The sequence below is a fragment of the Euprymna scolopes genome, chromosome 30, assembly GCF_053919585.1.
Source record: "Euprymna scolopes isolate OS-2025 chromosome 30, ASM5391958v1, whole genome shotgun sequence".
NCBI classification, from domain to species: Eukaryota; Metazoa; Mollusca; class Cephalopoda; order Sepiida; family Sepiolidae; genus Euprymna; species Euprymna scolopes.
The window spans coordinates 94,326,425-94,350,591 of NC_136511.1; the positions used below are offsets into that span (position 1 = coordinate 94,326,425).

Consider the following 24,167-nt stretch of genomic DNA (forward strand, 5'->3'; position numbering starts at 1 on the left):
CTAGGCAAAATTTCGCGAGTTTAGCCTCTTTTTTTTTTTTTTTAAATTGTTTTAAAACGAAATTTAAAAAAGCCTTAACCGCTTAAAAAGACTAAATTTGCGAAAATTGGCTTAAAAACGTCAAGTGGTTCATAAAATAGGTGAGCAGTGAGCGAGCACCCCCTACAAATATTTAAATATTGGCTTTTTAAAAAGATTTTTTGGATAATAATCAGCTGAAAATTAAAAAAAAAAAGAAGAAAAAAAAAAGACGAAAATAAAAAAAAAAAATACAGATGGGGGAGTTACCGTTACCGTACGACGAAATTATTAATTATCGTCACAAAAAATTTCGAAACACTAGTTCTACTAACCCACTGATAAGGTAATAACATCATACCTAATAATCGCCTAAAAAAGTACTCCCCCCCCCCACCACCGCATAGTATTTATCTCCTATGGCAAAAGATGGTTTAAAACATTAAAATGGTTCGGGAATGGGAGATCATTTTACGTTAACCTTACGTTTACATTAACCTTATTAATTCATCACTCTAAATTCTTAAATAATTAATTTTGTTTTGTTCCCTTGATTCCGCCAAGTTTTTCAGGTTGTTTACACGTAATCGCCTCAAAATGTAGAATCTTTTTTAGGGAATGGGTGTCGGGTGAGAGTATTAATCCACAATAACTTTTTCTAAATGACTAAAAATATATATTCAAATTTGATAATCAACGAATAAATGTTTGTCAAAACGATGATGATGATACAGCAAATTTGACGACTTTGCCTTCTTTTCTAAATAAAACGTCTGGAATCAATTATTCCAATTCCATGCTAGTTTTTTTTTTTTTTTTTTTTTTTTTTTTTTTTTTTACTACTACTGCAAAAAATCTGGAAGATAAATATTTTTTCACTTTTTCAGGCCCGAAATCATGTGGAGAATCTTTTTGGATTTTTCATTTTACACAGATCCAAAGAATTGGTTGTTTTAGTTAAGAAACCCTATTTAAAAATAAATATTCAAAGTAAAAAATTTAATTATTGTTGTTAATATGAAGAAACAAAATCAGATGAATAAAGAAAGAAAATAATTTGTTGTTGTTATAACAACAAATTATTTATTCATCTGATTTTGTTTCTTCATATAAAAATAGAAAAAGAAACTTTATTAAAAAAAACTTTTATTTATTACTTAACATTTTTGGTGATTTGTTTTATGTAGGCGAATATGAAAGATTTTGTTCGAAGTTATTTTATATTTCTACAACATTAGTATTAAAAGAAAAAAGAAAATATTTTTAAAATAACAAACTGTAAATTAACTAACTTTACTTTTGAAAACTAAATGCTTTTATTACAGTGAATTAATTAACACTAAAGCACAAACAAAACAAAAAAACAATAAAGGCAAAAATTTTATAGAAAAATATATTAAAGAATTATTATTTTAGTCATTTTAGACCGAAGTTTGCCAAAATATTTAGAAATCGATATTACATGGAATTAAAATCAATAATTACGTCGGAAAAGTGTGTTTATTAAAATAATATTTTTATCTGATGATTTAATTCTGAAAGAAATCTTTTAACCAAGAATTTTTAGAAAAATGAAGAAAAAATGCATCAAATTTTTGGTATTCAATCGAATTCTTGTGTTTACTTTTTGAGTGTACGCAGTTTTTACTTTGTTAATGTATAAAGATACTGAATAATTGCGATTTTTAGCATTCGTTTTTAATTTTATAAATTTATAACATAAAATAAAAATTAAATATTTTTATAAAGTAATAGCTAATTTTAAAAAAGGGGCTAAACCCAAACCTGATAAATAAGAAGTCGCGTTGTTGTTCTTTATCAACCAAAAATGCTTCACCAGAAATAAAAACTTAAAACTTTCCATTATTGAATGAAACAAATATATTAACAAAAAGTTGATTTTAATGTAGATTAAAATCAACTTTTTGTTAATATATTGGAAAATATATATACTGGAAAATTTAAAATATTTTCATTTTTAATTGCATTTTTTTCATATATTTATTTGCTTGTAGTGTTGTAACGAGGAGCGCAGTAAAAATTAAAATATTGTGGTAAATCTATATTAAATATGATTTAAAATTAAAACAAATAATTTTAAGTTATTTTAAAATTACAATTGAAAAACACAATTCAGAAAAAAAATGTTTACACCAAAAATTGCTAGTAATATTTGGCAATGTATTTTAGGGACTAACTTGAAAATGAAAAAAAAAATCAATCTAAACAAAAATGCTATTCTTAGATAAAAAAAAAAAAATTATTATTAAATGTAAGTCAAGGTTTTTAATTAGAAATATTTTTGTAGGAAATAAAATTACTTATAAAACTTTCTACAAGTGGGTACACAGAGTTTACCATTATTTTATGATTTAAAATCCTTACTTTTAATGTAATCCGAAAAAAAAAGAAAAAAAGTTTAATTGAAAAAGAGAAAAAAAAAAAAAAAAAAAAAAAACGATTAATTACTCATCAAAGAATCTCTAAATACCACACCAATATATTTATTATTTATCAAACGATGAAGATATCAACACTAAAACTACTCACCAGCGACTGGCGAAGGCATACGCACTGCACACCATCGTAATTTCCACTATAAAAAAAATGAAAAAACAATTATTATTCTATTCATAAAGTAAACATAAACATAAACTAATTCGGACTCTAAAGTAAGAAATAAACAAAACCTTTTTTCCATCTCTAAATTTGACGAAGCCGTCAGCAACCGTATTTACTTCTGCCATATTTCTCCCATGCTTGAAGTGAAAGTATTAGCAAAATGAAGCCTGCCCATTGGTCAATTGGTTTTGAAACTCGCTTTCCGATTGGTTGATTTCCTTTTCCCCGTCTTATTCTTTGCCCTTAAAACAAAAGAGTCTCTTGTCAGCATCACTCCGCCACCGCCTCTGACTCAAATGATCTCCGCGCAGACGGGCATCGTCAGAGTAAAGTGGATGAGGAGATATAAAATGAGTAAAACGAATAAAAATAGACAGACTAAGGGAGGAAAAGAGAGGCAATTGTTAAAAAGAAACGTAGATATAAAAATTGGGTGTGTTATGTTTTTTTTGTTTGTCGGTGATGGTGTAACATTAGTAAAGTTTGAAATTTAATGAATAACTCCATTGTACGAATATAAATTTTACAAAACAAAAATGGATTAAGAGAAAAGAAACATAAAAAATCCTTTTGAAACATTTTTTCTAGAAATAAAATTTTTTGAAGAATTTATAAAATAAATATTGGAAGAAAATTAAGGAGTATTTTGCATCATGAACAATAAAACGAAAAAATGTTCAAAAACAAATATTAACTATTAAATGTTATTAAAGGCAAAATGATTTTGCCATCTTGAGGGTCTTGATAATCGCTCAAAACTCGAAAATCAAACAAAATATTGGTAGTATATTGATTGATGGGTGGGTGTCTACCATTATTTTGTTTAATTTTCGATTTTTGAGCAATTATCGAGATTCAAAAGAGAACCGTCTTATGTCCGCCATTTTCTCTTCAATGCGCAAGATCATTTCTGCGCATACAGCTCCATGCACCTGAATTAACAGAAACAAATAAAAACATATTAAGTCAATGTTAGGTATTTATCTGCGTTTGTCAAACTGACTGGTTTGATCCAACTCAAGTGCAGATTTTCCCTTCAATGTTGAGCCAAAATCCATAACAGAGGTTGTAGTGTCTGTATCATGAAGTGATTCCAATGAACGTAACTGGCTTCAATAGCCTTTTTTCTTTCTTTATTTTGTTTGGATTCATTCTCTTTGTCACTTCCAAAGCAAGTAGGTTTTCATAGGGACGTGTTATCTCAAAGTATTTTCAACCAATGAAAATCGTTTCAGACCCCAAAAAGAACACATCTATGTAAAAGTAATAAGAACTTAGAAGCTCTTTTAAGACCTGGTCAACAAAATCAGTTTTCCCCAAATTTTACAAGCCAGCCACATTTAACAAGACCCAAAAAGGACCCACCCTATACATTTGGCTGGGGGAGGCAAGTTGAAAAGGACTTCTAGGAATCACAGCGGAATCACCAGATATAGGATATGTGGGGTGTTAGTAGGCATTCATCAATTCATAGTTAGAATCCGTCGATATTAGAGATCATGGTTGCTGGTGCAAGGATATCTATAAGTCGAAAGTGGTAGAATATCACTAGGACCGTTAAAGATAAATTTCACAAGCTCTCCGACTTACAGAAAGATCTTATCAAGTCACATCCACATCCACATAAATTTAAAAGGCGTGAACAACTTTGGAAAAATAACAACATTCGAATAAGAACTTGAGATCGCTGTACTGGGATAAAATAACAACATTTATCAACATGAGGCAACCTTTCTAGGGCAATTGCTCTTGACATATCAAAGGCCTTTGATAGGGTATGGCATAAAGGTTTACTTCACAAGATCTCCAGCTATGGTATAGCTGGAAATGTCTTCTCAATTATTAAATCATTTTTCTCTGATAGGTTCATAAGAGTAGTAGTTGATGGGCAAAAATCAGAAGCTCACAGTATAAATGCTGGAGTCCCTCAGGGGTTCATCCTGGGCCCAACTCTTTTCCTGATCTACATTAATGATCTTCCAAATCACATCCTTAAATCATTCGTAGACATTTTTGCTGACGACACTACCATCTATGGTAGCACATCTAAGACAGTAAACGACCAAGTTCTCTCCGATTCTTTCTCCTCTGATCTTGATCATGTTGTACAATGGGGAAAGGAGTGGCTGGTTACTTTTAATGCATCTAAAACCAAGCTTCTATCTTTACATCATCAATGTTCTGATCCCTATCTGGCATCAATTAAAATGAATGGCTCTCGTCTTGGGGAGGCCTCAAGTTTTGACAGGCTTCTGGGCTTGACCTTTACTCCTGATCTTAAATGGAATACGTACATCAAATCTGTTGCCAAGGCCGATGGAAAAATGGTCGGATCCTTCTATCGATCCAGTAGATATCTTACTGCTGATGCAATTCTCTATCTATATAAGAGCCAGATACGTCCAAGGATGGAGTACTGTTGCCACATATGGGCAGGAGCTGCTAGAAAAGACTTGTCCTGCCTTGATAGGGTTCAAAATAGACTTTGTGGCCTGGTGGGAGATGTCCTTTTCTCTTCGCTGCAACCTCTATCTCACAGAAGAGATGTTGCGAGTTTGTCTCTGCTTTATCATTATTTTCATGGAAAGTGTTCAACTGAGCTTCAATCCATGGTCCCTCCTCGCCAAACTTTCACAGGAAACACTAGACTAGCTGAAAACATTATCGATAATTTTCCCCACTCTTTATCTGTACCTAAACCTAAACATAGATTCCATGATCAAAGCTTCTTTCTTAGAACTGCACGCCTGTGGAATTGTCTTCCGTTTTCCTGCTTTCCAGCTGTCTATAATATGGTTGTCTTTAAGTCCAACGTGAACAAGTTTCTGATGAGCCGTTCCACTTAAGTTAACAAATTTACCGAACTTCCATTACTATCGATTACTATATTGTCCTTTTGACTACTCTACACTCTTTAACCCTTATCCTTGAGTGGCCTATCGGCCTTGATAAGTGGTGACGCCTATGTAAAAAAAAAACAAAAAACAAAAAAAAAACAGTAATTCAAATTATTTCAACATCAAGGTTTTTGCATTTGTTCATTAGACAGTCCTTGTCAACGAGTGTCTCGTAGGAAAGACAAAAGTTCATGATTAAAGATTTTCATATTGAGAGGGAACACGCATCATTACTTTTTGAAGGGAAAAGTAAATAGTCATTAAAATCTCTATGCATCTCATGTGTGTGGGTACATTACATATACAAACAGCAGTTCAAAATAACTTGTCTCGTTATATATGGTACTTTCCATGTTGAGAATTTAGGTGTACAACTCGCGCAAGGTCATGTTGGTGATTTTACATCGTACCACGACGGAGTTGGCCAGCATTGTTGTTTACGGGTAAAACTGCATCCTTAACTGGCTGGACTGGACTGACTGGTTTGATTTACACACACAAAAGCTTATATAGTCGAGTTCTGGAATATTCCAGACTATTTGTTGTATCACTACGTGCGGTGCATACCATAGTCCATTTATTGTACGTGTGCAGATAAACAAATCATGATATTGTGTCTTTGCGTGTTCTTCAAACACGTGCGAGTCGAAAACGGCGATTGTTATTAGAATGTCTCTGCTGAAAGTTTGTTCTAGTCATATATAGCAGATGCTACAGACATTAAGATGCTACAGTTGATTTGCATAACAGAAGTCGTCATTTCGCTAAAACATTCTTACTCTCTAGCGGGAGTCAGCTTTACATGTAGTAATAAGAACAAGATAAACCAATTCACACATAAATACACAATAACAAAAATGTCACACAAATACGCAATAACAAAAATGTCATACAAATACACAATAACAAAAATGTCACACAAATACACAATAACAAAAATGTCACACAAATACACAATAACAAAAATGTCACACAAATACACAATAACAAAAATGTCACACACATACACAATAACAAAAATGTCACACAAATACACAATAACAAAAATGTCACACAAATACACAATAACAAAAATGTCACACAAATACACAATAACAAAAATGTCACACACATACACAATAACAAAAATGTCACACAAATACACAATAACAAAAATGTCACACAAATACACAATAACAAAAATGTCACACAAATACACAATAACAAAAATGTCACACAAATACACAATAACAAAAATGTCACACACATACACAATAATAAAAATGTCACACACATACACAATAACAAAAATGTCACACAAATACACAATAACAAAAATGTCACACAAATACACAATAACAAAAATGTCACACACATACACAATAACAAAAATGTCACACACATACACAATAACAAAAATGTCACACAAATACACAATAACAAAAATGTCACACAAATACACAATAACAAAAATGTCACACACATACACAATAACAAAAATGTCACACACATACACAATGAAAAGAAAAGCATACACAATGATACCCTTATACACAATGCCACATACATACAAAATGCTACACTCATTAACAATTACACATGTATACACAATGACACACATATACAGAATAACACACACAAACACAATGCAAACACACATACCCAATGACACACACATACACAACGCCAACACACGTACACAACGCGACACATGCATACATAATGACACACACATATAAAATGCCACACACCTAACAAATACACAATGCCAACACACATACACAATGTGACACATATACACAATACCATACATATATACCATGCTACAAACATACACAATGCTATACATATACACAAGGACACATCCCTACATAATGACACACATACACAATGACACAAACATACACAATGACACATGCATACACAATGGTACACACCTACACAATTACACAATGGCATACACATACACAATGCTACACATATACACATGAACACACACATAAAAAATGCTACACATATGCACAATACTAACACACATACACAATAACACACACATGCACAATGACATACACATATATACAAAACCAACACACATACCCAATGACACACACATACAAAATGTCACACACATACACAATGCCAACACACATACACAATGATATACATATACACAATGCCACACATATACACTGTGCCATGTACATACACGATGCCACACATGTACACAATTCCCACAAACATACACAATGAAACATAAATACACAAGGTCAACACACATACACAATGACACACACATAGAGAATGACATACATATACAAAATTACACACACCTACACAATGACATTCATATACACAATGACACACATACACGATGCTACACACACAGTGACACACACATACACAATGCTACACAAATACACAATGGCACACATATGCATAATGACACACACCTACACAATGCAACATATATACACAATGACACAATCACATACACAATGACATGCACATACAGAATGGCACACATATACAGAATGAGATACACATACACAATGTTCCACATAAACACAATGACACACACGTAGACAATGACACACACATACACAATGCTACATATATACACAATGCCACACACATACACAAAGACACACACATACACAATGCTACACACATGCACAATGCCAACACATACTCAATGACACACACATTCATAATGACACACATACACATCTCACACACATGCAGAATGCCAATACACATACACAATGTCACACATATACTTCATACCAACACACATACACAATGACACATGTATACACAATGCCAATACGCATACACAATGCCACACAAATACACAACAACACACATATACACAATGCCAACATGCATACACAATGTCACACATATACTCAATGCCAACACACAGTCACAATGTTAGATACTTACACAATGTCCACACACATTCACAATGCCACACACATATCCAATGTCACACACATAGACAATGTCACACGCATACACAATGTCACACAAATTAACAATGACACAACACATATATACACAATGCTAACATGCATACATAATGACACACATATACACAATACCCACACACATTCACAATGTTACACACTTACACAATGTCCACACACATTCACAATGCCACATGCATACACAATATCATACATATATACAATGACACATATATACACAATGCCAACACACATACACAATATCACACACATTCACTATGCCAACACACATACACAATATCACACACATTCACAATGTTACACATTTACACAATGTCACACGTATGATAAGATTACTTACATATCCAGATATTAATTGCACTTTGAATATTTTGACTTGTGACTACTAACCAAACTTTCTTCACTAATCATTTATTGACGAAAAATAATTTTTTTATTCTAATAAAAATTTTTATATAAAAATGTTTTTTAATTTTTCCTTTGCTACACTGTTATGTTTTATTTAGCACTTGCTAACTGATGACCCTTCTATTCTTTCAATGTTCCATTTTATTATCCATGCACGTTTATTATTTATACAAACGTGCATGAATAATAAAATGGAAATAAATGAAACATTGAAAGAATAGAAGAGTCATCAGTTAGCAAGTGTTTATTTCTTCATTTTCTCCTTTCATTATTACATAACTTTTATACCCAATTTATATTAAATGTCAATGTGGACACTCTGACACTAACATGATTCACACACAAACTCTTTCACATGGTTGTCTGCTAAGCATAAACAAATGAATACACTTAATCATTTTAAAACTCCTAACATTTCTCACTGAATTTTCTATAATGCAAACTAAGGTGCTTGTTAAGATAAAGTCAACAGATCTATTTTTTAAATATGTCGTTTTACACAAAAACAATATAATGTATTTAATTGTTATGTCGAAAATAGTAATATACAAAAATACATCGAGTAAAACAACTACTGTTTTTATAGTAAAAAAACAAACAAAAATGTCTATTGCTGTAAACAAAACATATTGCACGCCATGAACAAGTAATCTGAAATATTCGTTTTGAGTTATGTCGTCTGTATGTGAGGCACACAATGACTCACATTGTCTACTTTATAACATCTAAGAAAAAGCAATTTTATCCAATTTTCCGTAAAAATTACTTTTAGCTATAAATAACTTTCTACTCGTTGAATTTTCATAATTTCTGGATATATTACTATTTTCGACATAACAATTAAGTACGTAATATTGTTTTTGCTTAAAACGACATATTTTTTTTTTTTTTAACTCGATCTGTCGACACCCATGGACTCTCATTAATGACTCTCACTCTACTGTAATTTTTGTAATTGAGTAAGGAAGTTTTGGTGACGACTTTTCTCATCTATGGATAATTCACGATCCTTAAATTATTGACCCACGTATCCTCAATATCTCAGCTAATGAATACTCTTGTTCTGCAATGAATTTCAAACTATGAACTAACATTCCTGTTTTCCTTAACTGTAAACTTCCGTTTTAAGCATATTTCAAACGTCTGCTCCTTCGGGACAAGATCAAAGTGTAGTATCTGTTCTTCAGATGCTGCACTTCTATTTCTTGTTCTCTTTCGGTGGAGGAGAAATCCTTCACGACTAAGACAATTTTTATTTTTGTACCTTTTCTCCACGTTAAAAAAACGACCCTGGTGTCTAACTCTGTCCCGTGGGGAGGCATAGTAAATAGGTACATATCTCTTTGGATCTCATTATTTAGTTTGTGTTCATAAGATTTCTATCGCTCATATTTTTTTAACTGTTTTCCTAAAAATGCTTCCCTAAAACCGGATCTCCCAAAAAAATCTACGTTTGAAAGTAGAAACTGAAAAAGAATCTTCCAAAGTACAAGCTATTTCCTTTTTCCTGTGAATATTGTTTTTTAGAGAAAGAAAAGACATTCAAAAACGTTAAACTAGACGAGCAAAAAAGGAAAGTGTGGGAACATGATGAGAATTGGCAGCCAACCGGATGTTAAGGCATCCACGATGAGAGACAAAATAAAAAAATCGTCGTTTGCACATGGCTCCACGCATCGCTTCCGCTTGGGAAGAAAAAAATAAGGTAACCACAAAATAATTATCAACCAATGGCAGAGCTCCGCGCCTAAAATAAACACCTCAAATATCACAGTTGCTGGGAGCCAGTTTGCTACTATAAAAACGAGATATTGGAGGGAACTGAGAGGACGGAACAGCAGATTTTCGCCCAGCTGCGTCAGTGAACGCACGGACATTCTCCCACCCGACCTAAAGAGATGAAGAAGAAAAAGAAATAAGGCACCAGTGAACTGAAACCGACTACGCTCTCATGTTATGGGCCAAACGCCTTCAATTCTAAACAATGCCTAATTCACACAAACCAAAGAAGAGAGAGGAGGAGAAAGAAGACGAAGACGCCGGGCTGCTAGCTCTGATGAAAGAAGAGACTCGCTTTCCAGTTACAAGCCAGGACATGCATCACCGACAGCAGGATGCCCGGCCTACCCTAACCCTCTCCATCCTCCAAAAGATAAGTTACATTTTACAAACATTCATTCCTTGTCAATTCATACATACCTACAAACATTTTACGAACATTCATCTCCTTTGTTAAATCACATTCCATCCTACGAACACTTTGCCTCTCCTAATACAAATTGTTGGTCGTAAATAAAATCGGTTCTCACCCTTTAACATTCGTCTGTCTTTAATTATATGGAGTCAGGATCTACACACTTCCAACGTTATTCATTTCATAGATTCTTTGTTGTGGCCTCTATGGCATCCTTTCCCACCCCTAATCCCCTTTTATAAAGCCTTCAGGCCATAAAAGACAGTGATCTAACATGTCTGTAACATGTTCTACTTTCCACTTTTTTTGGTGGAGATAGTGCGGTCGACCTAACAACTTCTTTAGATTCACACAACAATATGAAAAAGAGAGGTAACAAACATGGGAATTAAATTTGTAAATAACAAATAGCTGCTTTTGTTAAGCTATAAAGAAACAGGAATTGAAATGGTTTGTTTCAGTCGTCAGCCATAATCACCGGAAAGATTAACATGGAGTTTCTAATCAAGTTTGTGGTAGATTAGCCATCAAGATAATGGATCTAATTGTTTATTCTTGATACCATCTGTAGGGAAACGTGCGACTTGCCTAATTAGCACGTGTGCATAATTCAACGGGTCGGCCGTGGAATGAAATTAATGAAGAAGAAAGAAACAAAAATGGCTGCCTTATCTCTTTATATGCCTGCAATGTGACCACCCGATATGCAAATGAGATGCTCCTGGTTGGAGATAAAAGAGGGTTGATTTTTTAGAGGGACGTTCATTTTGAAGTTGGATTTCAAAGAAATAAGTTGAATTAGCAGAAGTACGTTGGGAGTTGAGAGAAGGTGCGTTACGTGTACAGAAGTTGGAAGTTTGGACAAAAGTGTTAACCTTACCCAGGAAATTATTAGTGTGACGGGCGGAAGAAATAACACTCAAGTTATTGAATTATACCATCCTTCCTGAAGTTAGCAAATTTTAATACGAAGGTGTTAACTCAAAGAATTTTCAACTAATGGAAATCTTTCCAAACCCCTAGATGTAACAAATACATGCAAAAGTAATAAACAAGTACCAACTTAGAAATAAAATCCGGCCAAAAAATCAGTTATGGAAAAACTTCACTAGCCACACCTGAAAGATACCAGAATATATACTCTTCATCCCCATTCCCGTCAAGAAAAGAAGCAAATGGCTAAAGGAAAGGACACAATGACTCACATATAAGCTTTATCAACTCACACATATCTATACATGCACTAACAAGAACAAGGTAAACGAACACACACATACACAAGATCATACTGCTAAATACTCACATATACATATTACTTACTCTATGAATATATTGACCTGTAACGACTATTCATTCAACTTCTTTACCCAAACATGTGTTGTACTATGAACTAAAATTAAATTAACTTTATATTCTTAAATCTTGTATAAAAATGTTTTATTATGAAATTTTGTTTTTAAATTTCTCTTTTGCACATGCTAACTGGTAACCTCTTCCATTCTTTCATTGTTTAATTTTATTTTTATTTTATTATACCTGTATGCAAGAAAATTAAAGGTATATATGGAACATACATATCCTTAAGGAATTGTGTTTGAAGGCTATGTCAATGCAGTTTGTGGGAAACACAGTGGACACGAGTTAGTATATAAAAAGAATAATGACAATCTGAGAAGGAATTTTCAATAATTTTACATTTTATTACGTTTATTTACCATCATATATGTTGTAAAGGATTGGCACATGTTGATATACCTAATTTTCGAGAGTAGAATCTCTTCCTCAGGGGAGAAAAAAAACCGTCTGCAACTGTTCGGTGAGGTTTCCTTTGTCTGTTTTATTTTTTATTTATTTCTTTATTTTCAGAAGTCAGTATCAAAAGCAGGCTATGAATTGTGATATTGTTAGGAGTTGTGATATTGTTAGGAGTTACTATAGCTATTTTTTAATATGTATAAATAATTAACTGTTGATTGTTATGCTTAAAGTGTGTACTTAGGAGTGTTGATGACTGCTATGTTAGTGCGATGTTTATATTGGTCTTAAATAATAGTAATCGTTTAAGGGAGATAACTGTACAAGTATTTAGATCGGTTCTCTTGCTAAGGTGTATATATCAATATGTATATGTATGTACATACATATATATGCACACATATATGCATATATTTATTTCATTTGAATAATTGAATTTATTTATTTTATTATATTTGTATTTTTGTTTATTTATTTTATGTTAATTTCTTTATTTATTCTATTTGTTTATTTATCAGGTTGACAAAAAAGTACTTGCAGTTTTTAACTTTTAAATTCAGATGAACATATCTCGGCTCAAACAAAAATTTATTGATTGAAATAAGCACCATCAGAATCAGCACACATTTGCCAACGCAAAACAAGTGTATTTATGCCTGTAATGTAAAAATCATGCATTCTGGTGGCAATAAAATCGCTGAAGGCGTTTTTTATATCGCTTAGGTTTGTTAAAGCATTTCTCAGACAGAAAGTTGTTGTGATGTTTGAAAAGGTGGTGGTCGGTATGTGAGAGGTCTTGAGAGTATGACAGATGAGGCAGAGTTTCCTAGCCCAATCCGTTAAACTTCTGCAGAGTCAGTTTAGCAACGTGTGGTTGGGCAGTGTCGTGAAGGAGAATTGAGCCTTTTCTGTTGACTAATACTGGGTGTTGTTGTCAAGGTTTCTGATGCATTTAATCGATTTGTTGAGAGTACTTCATCGCTGTAATGGTTTTGCATGCATTTAAAAAACTGCAATGGATGAGACTGGTTGCAGACCACCAAACAGTCAGCACAACCTTCTTTTGATGCAACTCTGGCTTCAGGAAGTATCATGGAGCTTTGTCAGCATCTAACCACTAAGCATCACCGGTCGTTTTCGTTGCGTAAAAGAACGAAAGATGATACATCATAACAGCGTTTCTTTTGGTTGTCGTTCAATTCGTGAGGCACCCATTTATCAAGTTTTTTTATCTTTCCAATCTCCCTCAAGTAATTGGAAATCGTCGTATATGTTACGTCTAATTCAAAAGCAAGTTCTCAAACAGTTGTGCATGGCTTGGCTTCCACTAAAGTTCTTAATTGATTGTTGTCAACATCTGATGGCTGACTACTATACTCATCATCTTGAAAACTCTTGTCGCCACCATGAAATTTCTTAAACCATCATTGTGCTGTGCGTTCAATAGTGGTTCCTTGGCCAAATTCTTCGTTAATATAGCAAGCTGTTTCAGCAGCTTTTCAGCCTACCTTGTGTTGAAATAAGAAAATTTTATGTATTTGCTTATTTTCCATCATATATTTAACATTCTGAAAAGAAAATATAATTGTTTTAAAACGATTGTAATTTAAACGATTAGATAGAGCAAAAAACGCTCTATAAAATGATATATAAAGTAACGAAAATACATCATTTAAAATCCAAATTAAAAATTCCGCAAGAACTTTCTTCTCAACTTAATATCCATTTATATATATATATATATATATATATATATATATATATATATATTTTCTCTGTGTCTCATCTAACCTTCTTATTAATATATATATATATAAAAGACAAAATTGCTGCACGCGTTTTTGTATGTTAAGCAAAGGCTTTTTTCGCGGGGAGGGGTCTTGGAGGGGGAGGGGTACTATTTTGGAGAACTTTTTATATACTCCCTAGATCATAATATCTACGATTTGCGAACGGACGTCGTCTCTATCTTTTATTTTGAGTGAGTTTTTAAAATTGGTGGTCTCTACATTTATTTTGAGTGAGTTTAAAAAAAAAAAACTGGTTTCCAGTGTTTGTCTTTATCTTATAAATAAAGCGAAACTGAATCGAAATAAAAGCAATTTACTGGCCTTCAAGCTTTGATAACTATGAGGAATACCCCTTCATATCAGACAATTGCTATTCATTAAGACACTGCCAGAGCTCCCTCTCTTGGGGGGAGCTGGTTTCCCCCACTATCGTGATGAAACAACTACGCTGAAAGCTTAACTGGCGTACAGCCAAACATAAATGTGTGATTTCATTTCTTCGCCTGCGTGAACTCATACACTTAACTTTCACTTTCTGCATGTCAACATTTTGTTTGCTAAATTTGAACGTTTTTCACTTTCTATGGCCTTGTAGCGTAACGGTAAAATCTCACGTTTTCTTTCACTTCCTTTTCCTCCTTCGCGTCACCATTTCACGGGTTTGAGCCTGCCTGACTACTAACACTTTTTTTTTTCTTTTACACCTCCAAACACCCAGGCAACGCCGGGTACCCCCGCTAGTTTATTATATATTATTATTGATTAGTGGTTAAGAGTATAATAGAATTATTTGTTTTTTATTATAAGTAGTGAATTCATGGTCGGAGTGTGTTTATAATAGGAGGCTGCAGTTTAGCTACCAGTTTCCAGTGACTGATCCTGTCTCACTCGGACTGATCCTAATTATACGATCTCCATTCCCTACAAATTTATCATGTTTTTTTTTTTACTCGGTAAATAAAACACAATATCCATCGTCTTTAAACAAATATCAGTGTCTATCATTTTTTTTTTTTTTTTTTTGCTATTGCCGTTATCTTTTTGTCTCTGTGTCTTCCTTGTAGTTGTACGGTCGATTGGCACCTTACACTGCTTTTCACTCTGCTGCAACACCGGAATTTTCATCCAGGATATCCGAATGGAATTTGTAATGGAAAAGTGCATACTGCTGATGATGAGAAGGAGAAAACTGGAAGCAACAGGATGGATAGAACTACCCAACCAAACAAAGATGAGAGCATGATAGCTACAAATATTTGGGAGTTCTGGAAGCATATACCATCAAAGCAACAGAAATGATACAGAGAATTGTAAAATAAGAAGAAAACTACTAGGAACTAAACTATATAGTAGAAAACTAACTAAAGTTATAAACACATGGGCAGTGTCACTAGTAAAATACTCTGGACCGTTTATAGGTGGGACCAAAGAAGAACTGAGGCATATCAACTAGAAGGCTAGGAAACTCACGACTATGCACAATACACTACACCCAAATGATGATGCTGACCGACTTTATGTGAAAAGGAAAGATGGAGGAAGAGGACTGGTTTGTATAGAAGATTGTGTAAATGACATAAAAAATGGATTAGAAAAATACATAATACATGATGCAGAAAGAATAATTGCCGCAGACACACACACACAAAAAAGCAATACAGAAAAAATTGAGACAAATGATTAGAGAAGAAAAAAAAATAGGAAGAAAAATAGCTACATTGGACAATTCATAAGAATGACAAAAGATGAGACTAACGAAAACACTTAGACTGCCTACAAAAAGGAAACTTAAACAAAGAAACTGATTAAGACACTGAAACTTGTGTGCCAGTGTCTTAATCAGACCTATGACGAAAAATGAGTTCGCCCAAGAGCTACAAGAGTCACTCAGGGAGTAAGAGCCAAGGTTGCTCTGGTAGTTACACAAGATAATGGGACTAGAACCAACCACATCAAAGCAAGGATCGACAATCAAATATGTGGAAAATCCTAACAGCACAACTAAGTGAACAGCCATGAATGTGCTGCTGCCATTGCGCATAGAAATCACTTTTTTCCATTGCTTCCAACGTAATAGATGTACTGAGACTAAAGCCGCTTTCAGAACTGCCAGCAACCACTGTAAAAAAGTAATAAAGAACGCAAGAGAGTGTCTATGCTCAGTCTGTCAAGTCCAAAGTAGCTGAGCAGCGGCTTGGTTCCCACCAGTTTTGGCAAATAGCAAACACAATCCTGAACAGAAGCGTATGCTCTATCCCAACTATCATCAATGGATCTGAGGTAATCTCGTCAGTATAATACAACTAAACTCTTTGCCAATAACTTTGCAGCTAATTCTAACTTTTGCGACCAAGGCTGGCAACCTCCAATATTTCCTACTGTATCAGAAAACATGCTATGTTATATACAAATATATGTATGTAATGCTGCCAAGCTAATCAAAAATCTTGATTCTAGTAAAGCAACCGGCCCTGACGGTATTCCAATTATACTACTCAAAAGACTTCAACCAGAACTTGCACCCATGTTTACAAAACTGTTTAAACGTTGTCTTAAGGAAAATTGCTTCCCGTCACTCTAGAAAATCTCATTAGTATGCCCTGTATTTAAGAATTCAGGTGATAGCTCATCTCCCTCACAGTACAGGCCAATAAGTCTCCTGTGCATCATGAGTAAGTTGCTGGAATCTGTGTTAAATAGAGAAATAATCAACCATTTCTGCAAAAATAATCTTCTTAGTGACACTCAATATGGTTTCCGTTCTGCTAGATCTACAGCAGATGTGCTTACAGTTATATTTCATAGGATTAGCGAATCTCTCGATGGAGGCTACCTCTAGGGCAATTGCCGTTGACATATCAATATGAGTATGGCATAAAGGTTTACTTCACAAGATCTCCAGCTACGGTATAGCTGGAAATGTCTTCTCAATTATTAAATCATTTCTCTCTGATAGGTTCATAAGAGTAGTAGTTGATGGGCAGAAATCAGAAGCTCTTAGTATTAATGCTGGAGTCCCTCAGGGGTCCATTCTGGGCCTAACTCTCTTCCTGATCTATATTAATGATCTTCCAAATCACATCCTTACATCATTCGTAGACATCTATGCTGATGACACGACTATCTATAGTAGCACATCTAAGACCGTAAACGACCAAGTTCTCTCTGATTCTCTCATACATTAAATCCATTGCTAAGGCCGCTGGAAAAATGGTGGGATCCTTCTATTGATCCAGCAGATATCTTACTGCTGATGCAATTCTCTATCTATATAGGAGCCAGGTACGTCCAAGGATGGAGTACTGTTGCCACATATGGGCAGGAGCTGCTAGAAAAGACTTGTCCTGCCTTGATAGGGTTCAAAATAGACTTCGTGGCCTGGTGGGAGATGTCCTTTTCTCTTCGCTGCAACCTCTATCTCACAGAAGAGATGTTGCGAGTTTGTCTCTGCTTTATCATTATTTTCATGGAAAGTGTTCGACTGAACTTCAATCTATGGTCCCCCCTCGCCAAACTTTCACAAGAAACACTAGACTAGCTGAAAACATTATCGATAATTTTCCCCACTCTTTATCTGTACCTAAACTTAAACATAGATTCCATGATCAAAGCTTCTTTCTTAGAACTTCACGCCTGTGGAATTGTCTTCCGTTTTCCTGCTTTCCAGCTGTCTATAATATGGTTGTCTTCAAGTCCAGCGTGAACAAGTTTCTGATGAGCCGTTCCACTTAAGTTAACAAATTTACCGAACTTCCATTACTATCGATTACTATATTGTTCTTTTGACTACTCTATACTCTTACACCCTTATCCTTGAGTGGCCTATCGGCCTTGATAAGTGGTGACGCCTATGTAAAAAAACAAAACAAAAAAAAACTGTCTAATTACTTTTATTCTTTATATTTAATTAATAATAAATAAAAAAATCAATGTCTAATGCATAAATCACACAGAGGTGAAAAACAAACATGCAACAAAAATTTTTAATATATTCATTTGGCTATCCAATCTTCGTTTATTTTACTTTTGATTTTTATAGATATTTGCTTGCCTCCACACTTTTGCATTCTTTATCATATTCACTTGTGTATACCCTTACATGTTAATAATGGCACGAGAAAGAAATAACTGAACATGTGTGTATATAACAAGAACTTTTATTGACTGATTGTTATTAGTAGTGTTAGTATGAGAGTGAGAGGTTACAGTCCATTCAAAAGAGGAGGAGTGGATAGGGAAGATAACTCCTGTTTGACTATATACAACATCGGTTTTCAGCATTTGATTTTATTTATTTATTATTGATTTATTTATTCAATCCTTGTATCTAGCTTTTATCTTAATTGTTCTTCTTTTTGTTTTGTTTTCTATTGGTTTGTTATGTGTATTCTGTTGATGTGTTTGTTTCACTTGCTTTGTTCATGGAAAATATTTTCGTAATCAGTTTAAGTTTGTTGTTCTTGTTTTGTTTTCAACAAGTGACGTCTGTTACGTCTTAAGTAATTTCCTTCTTCTGTTAATTTCAGTTATGAACAAATTTCCTTTTCCGATTTCCATGGGATCTTATACAAACTTTTCCATTCATGTGCTAAATTATCTGTAAAAGCTTTATTTGATAATTTGATATGTCATAAACCTGACAAACAAAATATTGCATGTGTGTGTGTGTGTGTGTGTGTGTATGTGAGAGAAAGAGAGAAAAGTGGTTAAATGCAAGAAGGGAAGAGAATGTTGAGAGAGAGAGAGAGAGAGAGAGAGAGAGAGAGAGAGAGAGATGTTGCGAGTTGCATTTCAGTGAAAAGAGAAAAGGAAGTGGAACAAATATTTGAAGGAGAACACGAACACGCGTGTGACGGGTATAAAGAGAAGTATATTTTGGGGGGACGGGAAGAAGAAAAGGGATTATGGGATCACAACTTAAAAGGGAGGTAATCATAAAAGGGTCTATGATAAGATTTATCGTACTTATTTTGAACACCCCCACTTTCTCTCAGTATATTATTTATTTATTTTTTACAAAAACAAAGATGTGAGAGTAGATTAGTGTCAGTCCCAATAAAAACTTTTTAAACTTGTCCAGCTTCGTTCGGGTTGGAGGTTTTGTCATGATGTCAGCGATCATGCTTGCCGTGGGACAGTAAATTAATTGTATTTTGTTATTATTCAGAGCTTCTCTGATAAAATGGTACTTAATGTCGATGTGTTTACATCTCTGCCGATGAATGGCGTCCTTAGAAAGCGCTACAGCACTTTGACTGTCTCCAAATATTTTGATGGGGATGTGTTCTCAGTGTGGATCCATTTCCTTGAATAGTTGCAAAAAGTATAGCCCCTCTTAGATGGTTTTTGCCAGCACTACGTACTCAGCCTCGCACATGGATAGAGTGACCTTAGGTTGCCTTTTTGACTTCCAGGAAATAGGTGACCCATCCTGGGTTAGGCTAAAGCAATATCCGTATGTACTGCGCCTGTCCCGTTGATCAGACGCCAAATCGGCATCACTGTATGCAATTAGATGGATTAGATGATTTGTTTTCACGTAATGCAGTTGGTGTTGCATCGTACCCTTTACGTATCTCAGTACGTGTTTAACTGCCACCCAATGCTTTTCTTGTGGCTTGAACAAATATTGTGATCACTTCCCGACAATGTAGCATAGGTCTGGTCGGGTGCAGATCATCAAGTAAATTAGACTCCCAACGACCTCGCGGTATTTCCTCGGGTCAACCATATCATCCTCTTTGCCAGTTTGATCCAGTTTTTGCTTGCATGGGGTCGTCCTAGGTTTGCATTTGGACATGTCAAACCTTTCCAGTATTTTTGCCGCATATTTTTCTTGGTTCATCTGGATATAATCTCTGGTTATATTGAAGTCTATTTCGAGAAAATGGTGCAGCTTTCCGAGGTCTTTCATTTTAAATTCCGATGTTAACGATTGACCCACAAGATGATGATAATTTTTTCTTTGCCATTGTGTCGCATATAGACGCAATGGTCCGCCTGATTTTGGGTAAAGCCGTGGCTACTGAAGTAGCTGTGCAGGGTTTGATTCCAGTTTCAGCCTGATTGTTTTAGGCCATACAGGGATTTGTTCAGTAAACAGACTAGTTTCTCGTCTGTTTCCCCTTTATTCTCAAATCCCTCTAGTTGTTCGATGTAAATTTCATGGTCAATTGGAGCATGGAGATACGCCGTTTTTACATCCATAGATTGTACTGGACAGCTATTTGCATTAACATGCGGATCAATGAGATATCGGCCATCGAAGAAAAAGTCTCGGTGTAATCTGTTGTCTCCCTTTATATTGGCATTAATATGCATATAATTTGTTAAGTTATCACCCTTATAAAAAGGCAGAGTTAACGTACTTTTCTTTTCAATATGGCGTCGTAATGTTTATGTGTTTGTTAACCGCTAAACTCTAATCGTGAGTGTGTTGCATATTTATTCAATTAATGTATTAGCTGCCGTAATAAATTATATATATATTGGTTATATATATACCGTCGGAGTTGGATTATTTTACTGGTTTTTCAGTTACTCCCTTAGTTTTGTTGTACCCTTTTTTCAGTTACTCCCTTAGTTTTGTTGTACCCTTTTGCGACGAACCTGGCCTTGTATTTAGGGGACCTATCGACGTTTTCTTTGATTTTATGCACCCATCTACCACTTACTGTCGTTTTGCCTTTGGATAAGGGTGTTAGATGGTATACATTATTTTCCTTTAGGGATTCAATTTTTCCCGCATTGCTTGGATCCAGTGGTGTGTCGTTGGGGAAGATACAGCTTCTCTGTAAGTGCGGGTTATGCCGTGTACAGCCTTGTAGCAGTAGTCAGTGTTGATTAATGTGTGGCTGCTCCCATCCTGGACTACTGTTACATAGTCTTCTAGGTAGCTGGGCATTTTGTGCTCACGCATCGGGTATCTTTGCATACAGCTAGTTTCTACTATAGACTCGGTTTGTTTGTTCAGCGTTTTCCCTTGACTTTAAATTTTTTATTAAGTTTCTTGGGGTAAAATCTGCATCATCGTCGCTTGATGAGTGGGTTTGTGTTTGAGTGTGTTGGTCGTTGGTGTTGTTGGTGAATTTTATCAGTCTGCGTTTACACACTTTCCCGTTTTCTGGGTGGTAGATAAGATATGCCGGGCTGTTTCTGTCATATCCAACGAAGATTCCCCACTAGCACCTTGGGGTATCTTTCTCTTTATGTTGGAGTAGGCATAGCAAGGCAAACTGAAAATATGCATCCTTGATAAGTCCAGTTTTCTCCCAGTCATCTTGTAGTAGGGCATCTGTTTTAGACGGTTGTTGAAGCATCTGTTCCATATAACTGCAGATGTAATAACTGCATAGCTCCACAGTGTTTTCGGTAATCCGCTTTCTATGATAAGGCATCTTGCCATTTTGAATAGGGTTCGTCAGTTTCTTTTGCACATTCCATTTTGATGAGGCCTGTATGGTGCTGAGGTCTTGTGTTTTATGTTGTTACGGTGGAGTATTTTTTCGAAGTCATTTGACTTGAACTCCGAACCATTATCTGACCTCAGCATTTATATTTTGCCATATAGGAAAATATCTGTGAGGAATTTTTTGGTGGCAAGTGTGGCGTCACTTTTGTTTTTAATAAAATATACAAATATGGCGCCAGAAAAGTCGCCAGTGAATGAGATGGCGTATTTGTTCCCGTTTAAATCTGCTGGTTCTATGGAGCCGGCTAGGTCTGAATGTACTAAATGCAGAATATTGTTGGGAGATTTATTTCTTTTCTGGGGAAATTTTCCTTGGATGCGGACATTGCAGTTTTTGATGTTTGCAGTGTTATTTTTTATTTTCATCCCTTCGATCACATTGAGTAATTTTGTTATGTCGTCGTAATTGCAATGGCCGAGTATTTTGTGCGACGTGTGGATATCGTGGCATTGATGACAACTGTCTTCTGCATTTCCTTCCTCCATAGTTTTTAGGTAGTATAGTCTGTTGCGCACATGTATTTTGAATTACGTTCTGTTTTTATGTTTTAGTATATTCCCATCTTCTTCGAAAATAATTGTCGCTCCGTTTTGGGTTGCAGTTTTCACAGAAAATATATCCTGTGGATATGAAGATATAAGTAGTGCCTCTTTTAGGGTAGTCATAATGGAGTTTCCGTTAGTGTGTAAAAGGCAGACTTCAGCATCTCCTCTTTTTAAGGCTAAGACACTGGTTTTAGTTCTGTCTGCCAACTCCATGTAGTGGTTTTCAGAATGGAATGTTGAGTCAAAATTCTTAAATTTCTTTGCGTCTGTTATAATATGGCCCCTGTGTCGACTAGTAGGTTCGTATGTGGTATTAAGTTCCGAGTATAGTAGTAGTCCTCCATTTTGAATGCAAAGGAGTTTTCTTCGGTGTCAGCTGCCTTTTTCATTGTATCTTTTCGCTTATAACAGCAGAACTCCCTTTTATGGGTGTTACTTTTACAGTAACTACACTACTGTTTTCGCTGCTTGTGTTTGTTGTTGGGATAAATGTCTTTTTCCGCCGCATGTGAAGCATGATATTTCACATTCATCATGGTGGTGACGGCTCTCCATCATATTCTCTGAAAAAGACGATGTCAATTTCATCACTTTGTCACTGGGCGACTGGATTTTATGTTTCAGTGTTTTGGCGAAACCATGGAGTTCTGTTTTAAATTCTAGGAATGTTATTTCTTTGTTGCTGTGTGTCATATAAATCGAAAAAGGGTTGTAGCAGCTTGGTAGTCCTTTTAATATCATGGATCGCTAATTAGGCATCGTTAACTGTTTGCCCAGCATTTCTCAGAGCTGTTAAAATTGTCTCAGTTCTTATCACATATTCTATGACGCTTTCGTCTCCTTTCCTTTTGAGAGACGTGAGTTGGGTGTACAAGAAGATTACCCTTAGTTTTCCTTTGCTTGCATAGTGTTTGTGTAATATTTTGAGAGCTTTTCTCCCATTATCTGTAGCTTTTCTCATTATTAAGGATAAACATTTTTCATCCTGAAACTGTATCAGTTCTCTCTGTGTCACTTCTGTCTCTATTAAGGTGTATACCTAAAATGGCGGCCTTTAAGCTAAGCGTGTGTAAGTGACATAAAAATTTTGTCTCCCAAATTTCGTATTTGGTTTCATCTCCGTCAAATAAAGGTCTGTTTCATCGGCTCCATTATATTCCTGGGCCCATAACCTGTTGTGAGTTGCCTTTCAGTGAAAAGAGAAAAGGAACTGGAATAAATATTTGAAGGAGAACACGAACATGTGTGTGACGGGTATAAAGAGAAGTATATTTTTTAGGGACAGGGAGAGGAAAAGGGATTATGGGATTACAATGTAAAAAGGAGGTAATAATAAAAGGGTCCATGATAAGAGTTATCGTACTTATTTTCAACAAGAGAGAGAGAGACAGACAGACAGATAGACAGACAGACAGACAGACAGAGACAGAGAAAGAGAGAGACAGAACATGTGTATTTGAGAGAGGAGGGGGAGTAAAATGGGGGGGGAGGTCCTAGAAC

At 34.9% G+C, this 24,167-nt stretch overlaps 1 protein-coding gene across 4 annotated transcripts in view; it reads right to left on the reverse strand.

Moving 5' to 3' along the window:
- LOC145254891 (uncharacterized) overlaps positions 1-3,001 on the reverse strand; it is a 223,877-nt gene extending 220,876 nt beyond the window's left edge. For all 4 annotated transcript variants that reach the window (XR_013863829.1, XM_080113805.1, XM_080113807.1 and 1 more), the window contains exons 1-2: positions 2,709-3,001; positions 2,569-2,614 (exon numbers count right to left, since the gene is read on the reverse strand). Coding sequence is in view for 3 of the 4 variants with exons in the window: in XM_080113805.1 (XP_079969931.1) it covers positions 2,569-2,614; positions 2,709-2,765 (103 nt within the window). In the remaining variant the exon portion in view is untranslated. The remainder of the gene's footprint in view (positions 1-2,568; positions 2,615-2,708) is intronic.
- Positions 3,002-24,167: the final 21,166 nt, after the last annotated feature.